Genomic DNA, 13,525 nt, shown 5'->3' on the forward strand with positions numbered 1-13,525 from the left:
ATTTAATCAGTTCACACTGAAAGAAATATGTCCAACCGTCTCAGTATCACTTTCTCAGCACGCTGCAGTCGAACACACGTGGAATTATTCCCCCCCCCGAGTTATAAACGCATGTTTTGTATTTGAAAGCACCACAGGCCCACCAAGAGTCTGGGTCTGGCCCAGGTTTCTCCCTAAAAGGGAGTTCTTCCTCGCCACTGTCGCACTGAATGCTCGCTCTTGGGGGAATTACTGGAACTGTTGGGTCTTTGTAAAGTATAGAGTGTGGTCTAGACCTCCTCTATCTGTAAAGTGTCTCGAGATAACTCCTGTTATGATTTGATACTATAAATAAAACTGAATTGAATCATTTTTTATTATTATTATTATTTTTTTTTTAATAAATAAAAAAAATGGAATTTTTTTCATTTGGAAACTCATCTTTCCTATTATTCCTGCATCACCTGAAAGCAGCGTGTGACCGCTTATTCTCGCGAGAAAAAATGAAAAAAATATATTTTACATATCAAGGCATAGAAAACATGAAAATAACACCTCTCAACATACATATACATACATACAGGCCCCCTGGATAAAATGATTATAATCAAAAAGTATAAAAAATAAAATATTACATTAAAATTACATTATTTAAAAAAACTATTTAATTTAAGAATAAACAACAATCATACAGGCACCGCTTACGTGTCTCAAGTTAAGAAATCAATGTAATTATTTTGTGTTTTTAACCATTTAAATGAGATAAGAGAAAAATAAATAGTCTTTTGTTGTTGTTTTTCTGTCGGCCGGCTGACTCCGGTTACGTCACCCATTCATTTCAACGAGTCGCGCTGAAGTGACGTCACAATAGCGTCGCGGCAGTAGCAGCACGCAGCTTCGCCATTTTTCTCTCCCCTTAGCGTCTTTGTGCGCCGCTTTCTGCGTTGTTTTCACCGAGCACTTCGTGTTTTCATTTAAAAAATAACTAACAACACCATGCAGGGAAACCGAGCCCAGCAGAACCACGGCGGGTCCAACAACAACTCCAACAGGAAACCCGGAGGAGGGGGGACAAACGGGCAGCAACCCGAACCCAACCGGGCTAACGAGGCCCTAACCCTGGACCTGCAGGGATTCAGGAAGCCCGGGGAGAAAACGTTCACGCAGCGGAGCCGACTCTTCGTGGGGAACCTTCCGACCGGAGTCACGGAGGAAGACTTGGAGAAGCTGTTCGCTAAGTACGGCAAGGCCAACGAGATCTTCATCAACAAGGAGCGAGGCTTCGGCTTCATTCGGCTCGAGACCCGAATCATCGCCGAGATCGCCCGAGCCGAACTCGATGACGCTCCGTTCCGCGGCAGACCCATTCGCGTTCGATTCGCGACGCACGGCGCCGCTTTGGCGGTTAAAAACCTGCCTGATTTCGTGTCTAATGAGCTGTTAGAAGAGGCGTTCGCTGTGTTTGGGCAGATAGAAAGAGCTGTGGTGATAGTGGACGATAGAGGCAGACCCACGGGGAAGGGGATAGTGGAGTATACGTCCAAACCTGCCGCGCGGAAAGCGCTGGATAAATGCAGCGACGGCGCGTATCTGCTGACCGCGTTCCCGCGGCCCATCACGGTGGAGCCGATGGAGCAGCTGGATGAAGAGGAGGGTCTGTCTGAGAAGATCATCAACAAGAACCAGCAGTATCACAAAGGTAGGCTGGTGTTTGTTAGGGGTGCATGACATATCGACTCAATATCGTTATCACACACAGAGATAGACACGGAGACACACACACACACACACAACATACCGAGAGACACACACACACACACACACACACACAACATACCGAGAGACACGGAGACACACACACACACACAACATACAGAGAGACACACACATGAAACACACACACAACATACAGAGAGACACATGCACATATATATATATAATCAATCTTTTTACTCTTTGCTGCTATTTGGGGAGGATGTCTCCAACAGTATTTCGTTGTACTGCATCCAGTGATAGTAAAGGTCTGTCTGTCTGTCTGTCTGTCTGTCTGTCTGTCTCAGAGCGCGAGCAGGCCCCGCGGTTTGCCCAGCCGGGCTCCTTTGAGTACGAGTACGCAATGCGCTGGAAGGCTCTGATGGAGATGGAGAAGCAGCAGTACGAGATGGTGGACCGCAACATGAAGGAGGCGCAGGAGAAGCTGGAGGCAGAGATGGAGGCGGCCCGGCACGAACACCAGGTGAGCTGCAGGGGGGGGGGGGCACGAGCACCAGGTGAGCTGCGGGGGGCGGGGGGGGGGGCAGAAATGTTGAAAAGGCAACAGAAAAAAACGTCTCAATTCCTTCTCAATCACGCGCGCACACACACAGAGACACACTCACACACAGAGACACTCACACACAGAGACACTCACACACAGAGACACTCACACACACAGAGAGACACTCACACACACAGAGAGACACTCACACACAGAGACACTCTCACACACACAGAGACACACTCACACACACAGAGAGACACTCACACACAGAGACACTCACACACAGAGAGAGACACTCACACACAGAGACACAGAGAGACACTCACACACAGAGACACAGAGACACTCACACACACAGAGAGAGACACTCACACACACAGAGAGAGACACTCACACACACAGAGAGACACTCACACACAGAGACACACACACACACACACACACACACACAGAGAGAGAGAGAGAAATGTTGAAAAGATAGACACAGAGGCAGACAGACAGTCCTCTCTAAGTAAACCCTCTGTGGTTCCAGGTGATGCTGATGCGTCAGGACCACAGACAGACAGTCAGACAGACAGTCAGAGAGACAGTCAGACAGACACACGGAGACAGACAGTCAGACAGACACACGGAGACAGACAGAGAGTCAGTCAGTCAGTCCTCTCTAAGTAACCCCTCCTGTCCCCCCCCCCCCCCCCCCCCAGGTGATGCTGATGCGTCAGGACCTGCTGCGGCGGCAGGAGGAGCTGCGGCGGATGGAGGAGCTCCACAACCAGGAGGTCCAGAAGAGGAAGCAGGCGGAGCTGCGGCAGGAGGAGGAGCGCCGGCGCCGCGAGGACGAGATGGTCAAGCGCCAGCAGGACGGCTTCCGGGGGAACTTCCCCGAGAACAGGGAGCAGGAGATGAGGATGCACATGGGCGGGATGAACAGGAACTCGCTGGGCGGTGGGCCCGGCCCGGCCGGCGCTCCCGACAACGCCGCCATGATGCCGGGCGGCCCGGGGAACAACGGCAACATGCCCGGCGGCGGCCCGGGAGGATTCGCCAGAGGCCTCCCCAACCCCGGAGACTACGGACCCAACAAGCAGCGCAGGTTTTGAAAACGTCGGCCGACATTTTTGCCAGGTTTTAGTTTTTTTTCCCACACTCGCTGTGTTTTAAGGTTTGGGGGTTGGGAGTGTGTCACTTTCTGAACTTTTTGTAAACTGTTGCATGTGTTTTTATTTTGGGTTTTTTAAAGCTGCAACGATTAGTCGATCGATGGAGAAATCTACGCTACTATTCAGATGATGGTTAGTGATGACAACGTGTGGAGCTTTCTGCTGCGTTCTGATCTGTCGTATTAAAACTGAACAGCTTCAAGTCTTCACCTTTCAGACACACACACACACACACACACACACACACACACACAGACAGATATACACACACACACACAGAGACACACACACACACAGAGACAGAGACACACACACACACACACACAGACAGATATACACACACACACACACACACAGACAGATATACACACACACACACACACAGACAGATATACACACACACACACACACACACACACACACACACACACACACACACACACACACACACAGATACACACACACACACACACACACACACACACACACACACACACACAGACAGATATACACACACACACACACACACACACACACACACAGAGACAGAGATACACACACACACACACAGAGACAGATATACACACACACACACACACAGAGACAGATATACACACACACACACACACAGACAGATATACACACACACACACACACACACAGACAGATATACACACACACACACACAGACAGATATACACACACACACACAGAGACAGATACACACACACACACACACACTCATACTCTGGTAAGTAGAGCTGCAAAGAGAAGTCGATCGACCGATAACTATTATTTGAAACATCGATTAATCGTTTAGCCTAAAAAAACTCAGAAAATGTCGTTTTCATCGTCTGCTTCTCTTCTGCTTTGTGTCATATTAAACTGATTATTTTTTATTTTTAGACGGAAGACATTTGAACTAAGACCTCATCTTGAGAAACCACTTTGAGAAACTGAAAATAACATTTTTTTCGCCGTTTTCTGACTTTTTGTGGCCCAAACGGTTAATAATCGATACAGAAAACAATGGTTGGTTGCAGCTTTATCACTTTTATTTGTACCTTCTTTAGTACTAATGTCCTAAAAAATGTCCTAACTTTAAACGAGCCATGTGTTTTACTTTCATTTTTCACCTTTTTAGTGTATTTTTCATAGCAATAGAACATGTTTGTGTCCTTAAATATATGTTGAGTTTTCTGGAATAAATTCACGATTCTCTCAGATTTCTGTTTTTGTACATTTTAAGTTTTCTCAAAGTCTAAAAAGTGTCTGTGGAGCCGTCAAGTGTAGAGCTGCAAACATGAATGGATTAGTTTTCAACTATTAAATTAATCTTCAACTATTTTGATAATTGAATAATTGGTTTGAGTCTTTTTTTTATATGTAAAAACAGTGAAACGTGTGTGATGTCGGCTCTTTACGGGGGGTTTTCAAACATATTTTCCCATATTTTTGTGTCTGATGAGAACAACAATCTGTGAAACTGGTCCAGTATTAAACCAGAACCAAGCTGTAATGTTACCCTACAGGACTAATGTTCAGCAGCAGTCAGTAACAAGCTGTAATGTTACCCTACAGGACTAATGTTCAGCAGCAGTTAGAGTCACTAAAAGTTGTGTTGTTGCTGCTGACAGACTCAGATTATTATTCTAAGTGTCTGACAACATTATGAAAGGATCCCTACAGAGATAGACCTTTTAGTTAAAGAGGAAGATCCTTTTAGTCTAACATGAAACAGCCCCGAAATCACCATCACCAAACTACACCAGACTCCATGTAAATAATCAGGACGTTTAGCGTGTATAGAGCCAGCATATCTCCACCAGACTCCATGTAAATAATCAGGACTTTTAGCGTGTATAGAGCCAGCATATCTCCACCAGACTCCATGTAAATAATCAGGACGTTTAGCGTGTATAGAGCCAGCATATCTCCACCAGACTCCATGTAAATAATCAGGACTTTTAGCGTGTATAGAGCCAGCATATTTCCACCAGACTCCATGTAAATAATCAGGACTTTTAGCGTGTATAGAGCCAGCATATCTCCACATGTAAATGGGTGAATTAAGGGTTTATTTCAACCAAACCAGAGTGGTGATTGTTGGAACAATGGAAAGATGAACCAAGACGGCTTTTAATAGTTTTATTTAGTTTCTGTCCACTTTGAATGAAGTTTTACGATGATAAATGAAGTGGTTATTTGGGTGCCCGGATAGCTCAGTTGGTAGCGCAGGCGCCCATATATAGAGGTTTACGCCTCGACGCAGCGGACCAGGATTCGACTCCGACCTGCGGCCCTTTGCTGCGTGTCATTCCCCCCTCTCTCTCCCCCTTCATGTCTTCAGCTGTCCTGTCAATAAAGACCTAAAAATGCCCAAACAATTATCTTTAAAAAAAAAAAAGTCCTGATTATTTACATGGAGTCTGGTGGAGTTTGGTGATGGTGATTTTGGGGCTGTTTCATGTTAAACTAAAAGGATCTTACTCTTTAACTAAAAGGTCTATCTCTGTAGGGATCCATCCCATAATGTTGTCAGACACTTAGAATAATAATCTGAGTCTGTCAGCAGCAACAACAGAACTTTTAGTGACTCTAACTGCTGCTGAACATTAGTCCTGTAGGGTAACATTACAGCTTGGTTCTGGTTTAATACTGGACCAGTTTCACAGATTGTTGTTCCATCAGACACACAAACATGGAGACAGAGAGTCCAGGTGATAAACAACGAAGTTATCCTTTAAAAGTGAATATTTTCTAGTTTCTTCTCTCCTCTGTGACCGTAAACTGAATCCGCCCTCCTTTCATCCTTCCTTCTCTGCATTTCTTTCCTTCCCTACCTTCTTCTCTACATACTTCCTTTCTTCGTCTTCTGTTTCCCTCCCTTTTGCCCCAGCAGCAGGTGGAGAAGAGGTAGGATGCAGCCTACAAGACAACATATTTAAAAATATCTTCTTTTATAGTGCAGTCATTTAGCATTCAGTGCCTCTTTGGGGAACAAAGGACCTCTATAAGCAGTACAAACTAATGATACTTTCTGCTTTATAAGCAGTACAAACTAATGATACTTTCTGCTTTATAAGCAGTACAAACTAATGATACTTTCTGCTTTATAAGCAGTACAAACTAATGATACTTAGGTTATTTGGGGATTGTGTATGCATGAATCTGACTTTCTGATTGGTTAATTATTGACTCGTTTTGGCTCAGCTGTGTTAACCTCGCTGGTCATAACAATAAACATATATGACATTTCCTATCAGAGCGGGGAAGGTGTGACTGAAATTAATATTAGTAATGTCTCCATGACATTAAGGTGTGCCGCTGTTTGGCCTCAGAGAGTTCTCCTATGGCATATATAACACACACACACACACACACACACACACACACACACACACACACACACACACACACACACACACACACACACACACACACACACACACACACACAGATACAGACACACAAACACACACACACACAGATACAGACACACAAACACACACACACACAGACACACACACACACACACACACACACACACACACACACACACACACTCACACACAAACACACACACTCACACACACACACACACACACACACATACACACACACACACATACAAACACACACACAGACACACACACACACACACACACACACACACACACACACACACACACACACACACACACACACACACACACACACACACACACAGATACAGACACACACACACACACACACACACAAACACAGATACACACACACACTCACACATACACACACAGATACAGACACACACACACACTCACAGATACACATGCACACACACAAACACACTCACACATATACCCGTTTTTATTACATCGTGAGGACCAGTGACAGGCAGCAGCCTGATGGGATCCACCCTTTCTAAAGGGTCTAGAGACATGATTTTAACTGCAAAAATTATTATAATTTTATGTGACACAAAAATGACTTTAAACATCAAACACTCTCAAATAAATTTAAAACCTGAATTTTGTCCCCCCCTGGGGACCAGTCATGTTATGTCTATTGGCATACAATCAACACTACTGTTGGGCACTGCACAATTCATGACAAGCATTTTGTTAGATTGAAACAACACATTAGAGTAGATTCTTTCAATATCCAAACTTTAAACACACACACACATACTCACACACACACACACACACACACACACACACACACACACACATAAACTACACATTGCCCTCTGGTCGTAGAAGTGCTGCATGACGAATGATAGAAATGTTGCAGTATAAATAACATTAAGGAGGCTTTGGTTTAACCTCCGGCTGATTTGTGAGGACTATGGTTAACTGCTCCTCAGATCTCTGCAGGGTAAATCCAGACAGCTAGCTAGACTATCTGTCCAATCTGAGTTTTCTGTTGCACGACAAACAAGCCCAGTAGTACACAGTGGGTTGCTTTGGGGTCTTTCTTTAAGTCATTTTGGGGTACAGTGGTTCTGGAGAAAGCTACAAGCAGCAAGACAGGAGGCCAAACAATCAGTCCTAAACAGACATGTTTGAAAGGGCACGGCATTAGTTAAGATAAAATGACAAATGATCAATGGAATTCAGAAACTGTGTCCTTGCTTTTAAAGATTAAACTCTACATTACATCAGTCAGCATAGAAATTGAATCACCATTTGTTTCTGTTTATTCCCGTTTTCTTTTGTTGCCCTTAAAACTGATGTATTGCTTGTTTGCAAAAAACTCACACTCTTGCAGCAGCTGGTCCACCGACATCTCCTGATCTCTAAAAACCAACTTCAAATGACCACATTCGTTCTCATCACTGATCCAGCCTTGCAGTGTAATTTTAATAGTAGTTTGGTTAAGTCCAATGAAAGTCATGAGAACGCTGTCAGACAAAAGTTGGCAGTCAAATGGCGGCACTGACTGTGAGCTCATGAACAAGACGTCTGCAGCGCTGTCTTTGGCACAGTTATCAACCGTGACTGAACCGTTGTTGAAAGCCAACATGTAAATGTCATTTCCTTCACCACCGATCAGGTAATCGCCACCGGTGGACACCAAGATGTCATTGCCGTCCGAGCCTTTGAGGAGAGAACTTTCGTAACCGGACACCAAGATATCAGAGTAGACGGTGCCGATGACTATCTCCACATCCTTCAACACGTCGCCCTCAGCATCGGCGTAGCGGCCTTGTCCCGTCAGCAGGTTGACATAAACTCCTTTACCTGTGTCGTGATCGCCCCGGTACACAACCGTGTCTCTGCCAGGACCGCCGTCCACCAGATCAGCCCCTGGTCCAGGAAGGAAGATGTCCCGGCCAGAGTTTCCCATCATAGTGTCATTTCCGTCCTCGCCATAAAGAGTGTCGTCTCCCAAGCCACCAATCAGGATGTCGGCTCCGTTCCCTCCGATCAGCGTGTCATCTCCGGCGCCTCCTTCCAAGGCGTCATCCTTCCACCCACCAATCAGAGCGTTGTCTTGATCGTTACCTAAGGCAAGAGGCAAGGCAGCTTTATGTCCACAGCACATTACAGCAACAAGGTGATTCAAAGTAAATTAACATAAATCATTAAAGAGCAGTTAAAAACAATGAAAAACATTAATTAAAGAGAATATAAAACAACTAAAGCACATTAGAGACCAAAGATTCTCGCCAAGATGATTAACAGCTCCTAGCAATTCTCTTGCTTCCGGCGACTTTCATGTGCAGCAGCTCGAGTGACATGACATGTAATGTAATGTAATGAGTGATAAGTTTTATGTCACCACTGAGAAAGGAATCACTGAAGGTTTGCATCATGTGGATGCACCGACAGTGTTGTTGACATTATATGGAATTCCTCATGTGGGCAGAAACTACACACTATAGCTTTAATACTAGGCTGAATACTTTTCAAATTAAATTAAATATAATAAAGTGACATTCAACTGGGATTATAGAGGAAGATTGACATCTGTACTACTTACCTATTATGTCATTGGACTGGGAGGGACAGCCTTGCACCGTGTGGACCTTTGACAGATTCCTCTGAGAGTTGAGGTCCAAGCGGCAGTCAACCTGCAGCTGTTTCAGAGTCACTTTGAACGCTTCAATGTGAAAGAAAGGGACATCTCTGGTTGAGTTTAGTGATTTCAATTTAAAAGTCACTCCGTCAGAGCTCTGAAATATTAAGTGCTGATTTTTGGAACTGTTGGCGTAGTTGAGCAGAGTGAATTTGAGTTGTTTCCCTGTTGACGTGATCGTCACTTTCAGATCTTCTGTTGATGAGTCTAGTGTGACTTGACTGCCATGAAGATAATCCATGTCAACCAACACAGTATCAATACTCTCATCTTCTGCAAAGTTAGAAATCACTGAGTCGTTTCCATATCCTTGTTTGATTACGTAAGTGTCTTTTCCTTCACCTCCAAACATTGAGGCACCTCCGGTGTACGGATCAAGCAGATTATCATTGCTGTTTCCAACCATGATGTCGAAACCTGAGGAACCGTACATTTCTTTCACTGAATCGTGATTATTCATAATCATCATTTTGCCGCAGAATAATGATGAATTGTATCTTCCACACTTGTAGTACTGAGAGGGTTTCTGGTTTCTAAAATCAACAGTTATGAGGAACATTAAAGACTTATCACAGCTGCTGGGGTTGGTCATCAGTCCAGCTGTTATTCCATCACTGGTTTTAATCTGCAGGTGCTGATGAAACTTTGAATCAAACCAGTTCTGTAAAATAACATCTTTTCTACCGTGTACCAAAATGATGATGCTCTGTCCTTCACATATACACTTTATGTTCTTGTGTTGTTCTTTCAGAAAGAGAATATCCAAGGCTAGATCTGGCGATTGATTGTTGATGGTTTTGACTCCTTGGCCCGGTGTGATAACGTACCAGTCCTCTCCTCCTCTACCCTGGATGAAATCATCTCCTTCTCCTGGGACAACAACATTGTACTCTTTGTTCCCTCTGATGGTATCGTTGAACTTTGACCCGCGAACCTCCGTCACGCTGCTAAAAGCCTCGTCCTCCTGAAGGTCCACCAGCAGAGGAGATGGCGAGCTGCTGTAGTCGATGCTGCTACTTTTAATACACTTGGTGAATGGGTCTCTGTCCAGGCAGTCGGCCCTGTTATCTGAGATTGTGAAAGTGATCAAATCTTTTGTGACAACAAGCAAATGTCTGAATGCTGCTGATCTGAACCAATTAATTAAAGTCACCCTGACGGGCTTGTTGTCCTGGAAAGCTTTCAGAACAACATCGTCACCCATTACTTCCACTCTAAAAGTGTGAAGGTTTGCTTCTATTATGGCCAGGTCTGTTTTAGTGTCTTTGGAATAATTTATAATAGACACTGAAGACTGTTTTCTGACTTTTACTATGTACATGTCTTCTCCTTCACCGCCCATCAACACATCTCGACCTCCTCCTCCATCTATGATATTATTCTCTCCATTTCCAAAGAGCACATCGTCATACTGAGACCCAAAGATGTTTGTAACTGTGCTTAAAAGTGGCTGGGATGCATCCACATTTTCGCCACTAGAGCTAAACATCTTGTTAATCCCTACAGCCACCAGCTGAACAGAAGAAACCACGATGGAGGAAATCTCAAACAAGACTCCGTCTCCGGACATCATGTTCATGTGACGATACGGTTCCCCTAAAAACCATCCTTCTATGGTCACAGTGTGACTTCCCTCATACATTAACACAACATCATTTCCAGATTTAGACACAGAAATGTTACGGTAATCAACACTGAAATGAAGAGTGTCTAGTGCTTTGGAAGGATCGTAGTTGTTAATGATTGTTTTCCCTCCGTTTTTAGGAATAATGTACGTGTCTTTTCCTCCACATCCTTCAACGTAACTTCTCTGTGGCCCGAGGAAGAATATGTCATCACCTGGTTCACCATAAAGCCTGTAATAGTAACTTAACATGACTTCAATCATATGTTTATCCTCTGCTTTTTGAATTGCAAAAAAACGATTAGAATCTCTATTTCCGTAGTATTCTCCATACCTTGACTCTGATACATCTTTATAACCTGTAACCACCGTCACAGAGCCAGCTGGTATGAACCAGAGTATTTTTTTCTGTAGTGTCGTGTACTCTAACTGATGTGACTCTCCCAGGCCAAGAATAATATCTTTGCTTCCCTGTGTATCAATCTGCCAACACCTTTTACTAGAACTCTCATCACTAGACACTAAATAGTCCATGCAGAGTTCAGACGGACCCTGGTCGGCGAGGCAGAAGTGAACTCCTCCTCCGTTCCAAGAAGCGTCGCCACCGCTAAAATCAATGGCGCTCGTTCCATCCTGTTGCTTTGTAACTTCGTAATATTTGTGATAGTCTGATATCCTTGCAACAAGTCTGTGTCCCTGCTCAATTTCATCGTAACGCCAATCGTAAAATAAACTCGCCACACTAATTCCAAAATGCTTATTCCCCTTCAGAAAGCCTAAGGAAACGGACCCCAGTTTGTCCAGAACTCCAGCATCTATCGGGAGGTTGTTTAGTTCAGTCTGTGCGCCCATATAAATGTCATCAATGCCCATCCGGTCTACGGATAAAGCCAGGTTTATAGGCGCTATAAACGGGACCAGTTCAGGCACAGCAGTTTCAATAACATCTAAACCAACTATACTACCATCTAAGGCAGCATCAATGTATCCCAGCGCGTCACCTCTCTCCAAATCTTGTTCAAGATTGTATATCCCGAATCCAATTCCCACTATTGGTATAACTGGCATAAAACCCTTCATCGCAGGGCTTTTCATGACCGATGTTACAGCTTTGGTCATTCTTGTCTCTGAGGACAGAGCTTGTTTTGCAATAACAGACGTTGTCATAGCTGTCACTCCATGAGCCGTTTGCAGAGACCCCATCATGCCATCTTTAATGTCACCCTGTTCAAAAGCACGAACAGCTCCTTTCATCCCCAGCATGAGGCCCAGCGTCCCAACAGCATGCCCAGCGTGCTCTACGTACTTGCTGCCTTGATGGGAGGAGGTTGAACCGTGATTTTCCATGTCCTGAACTGCTGTTTCAATGCTCTCTGACATTGTTTCATAGTAGCGTTGACTCTCCAGAGATAACTTAGCTCTAAACTCAACAGGTTTAGCGTCAGCACCGTCTAACAGATTACACACAAACTCTCCGTTCTCCATTCTGGTGCTGCCCTCCTGGACCTGCAACCCTGCCAGACTTTCACCATATGTAGCCTTTAACTGACTGTGGATTTGTTCAGCGGTTAATACGCTCAGCCTGGAGTAATACGATTCAAGTTTGAAGGACTTTTCCAACTCTGAGGCAGATTTTAAGTCTTGGGATGTTACACGGCCGTCATCGTAGCCTCCTAATTGGCCAGACATTGAAGGGTAGCTGATATCTACAGTATTTATTAATGTTTTGTAATCCTGAACTGAAATATGCTCAGTTATCATGTATATGTTTTTTGCGATATCGAATATCTGAGACGGATTTTTTTCTCCATTTTGAATCCACTTACTGTACAGTTGGACTTCACTTGTTATAAGATTTATAAGATTATTCCTTTAAGTCCTCTCTAGTCGAAAGGTCTATGATTAGCATTTAATTTGCTGGAAACTTCATAGTCGGCTGAGCCACTAAATCCCCGCCTGCTTGGGTCAATCCAAGTACCTCCTTTTGCCATTGAATGTTCGTCCCAAAGAAAGTTCAGTCCTTTCTCTTTGATATTGTTGTCTGTGCTTTTGACCATATCCAGGGCCATGAGAATCAGAGGAAATGTCCGGAAGTTTCTAGCAGATTCAGCTATAACTGATGCAGTGAAATATGTGGTGCACCAGGCCTCAGCGGGGAGCGGCAGGCGAGTTGTTATGTGCTTGCCACGAAAAATACCTTCCACATATTCAGTGTATCTTTCTCTTGGGTCATTTAGGCCCATTTCTGTTTTAATTCCTTTTCGTATTTTAGAGTAACTTTCTTTTCCTATCTGAGCTTCAATACATTTCTTAACGTTTTCTTCATTTTGTCTTTCATTGTTGTCAAGCTTTTTTCCGACTGGAGCGACATACAGATTTTCAGGATCAACCTTTAATATCCAGTCACTGACCATCAGG

At 44.1% G+C, this 13,525-nt stretch overlaps 1 protein-coding gene across 1 annotated transcript; it reads left to right on the forward strand.

Moving 5' to 3' along the window:
- Window positions 1-835: 835 nt before the first annotated feature.
- nono (non-POU domain containing, octamer-binding) lies at window positions 836-4,625 on the forward strand. Its single transcript, XM_078251695.1, has 3 exons — window positions 836-1,678; window positions 2,040-2,215; window positions 2,944-4,625. The coding sequence occupies exons 1-3, from the start codon at window positions 976-978 to the stop codon at window positions 3,337-3,339; spliced, it is 1,275 nt and encodes a 424-aa protein (XP_078107821.1). The 5' UTR covers window positions 836-975; the 3' UTR covers window positions 3,340-4,625.
- The last annotated feature ends 8,900 nt before the right edge of the window (window positions 4,626-13,525 follow it).

Source organism: Sander vitreus, chromosome 5, assembly GCF_031162955.1.
Source record: "Sander vitreus isolate 19-12246 chromosome 5, sanVit1, whole genome shotgun sequence".
Lineage (NCBI taxonomy): Eukaryota > Metazoa > Chordata > Actinopteri > Perciformes > Percidae > Sander > Sander vitreus.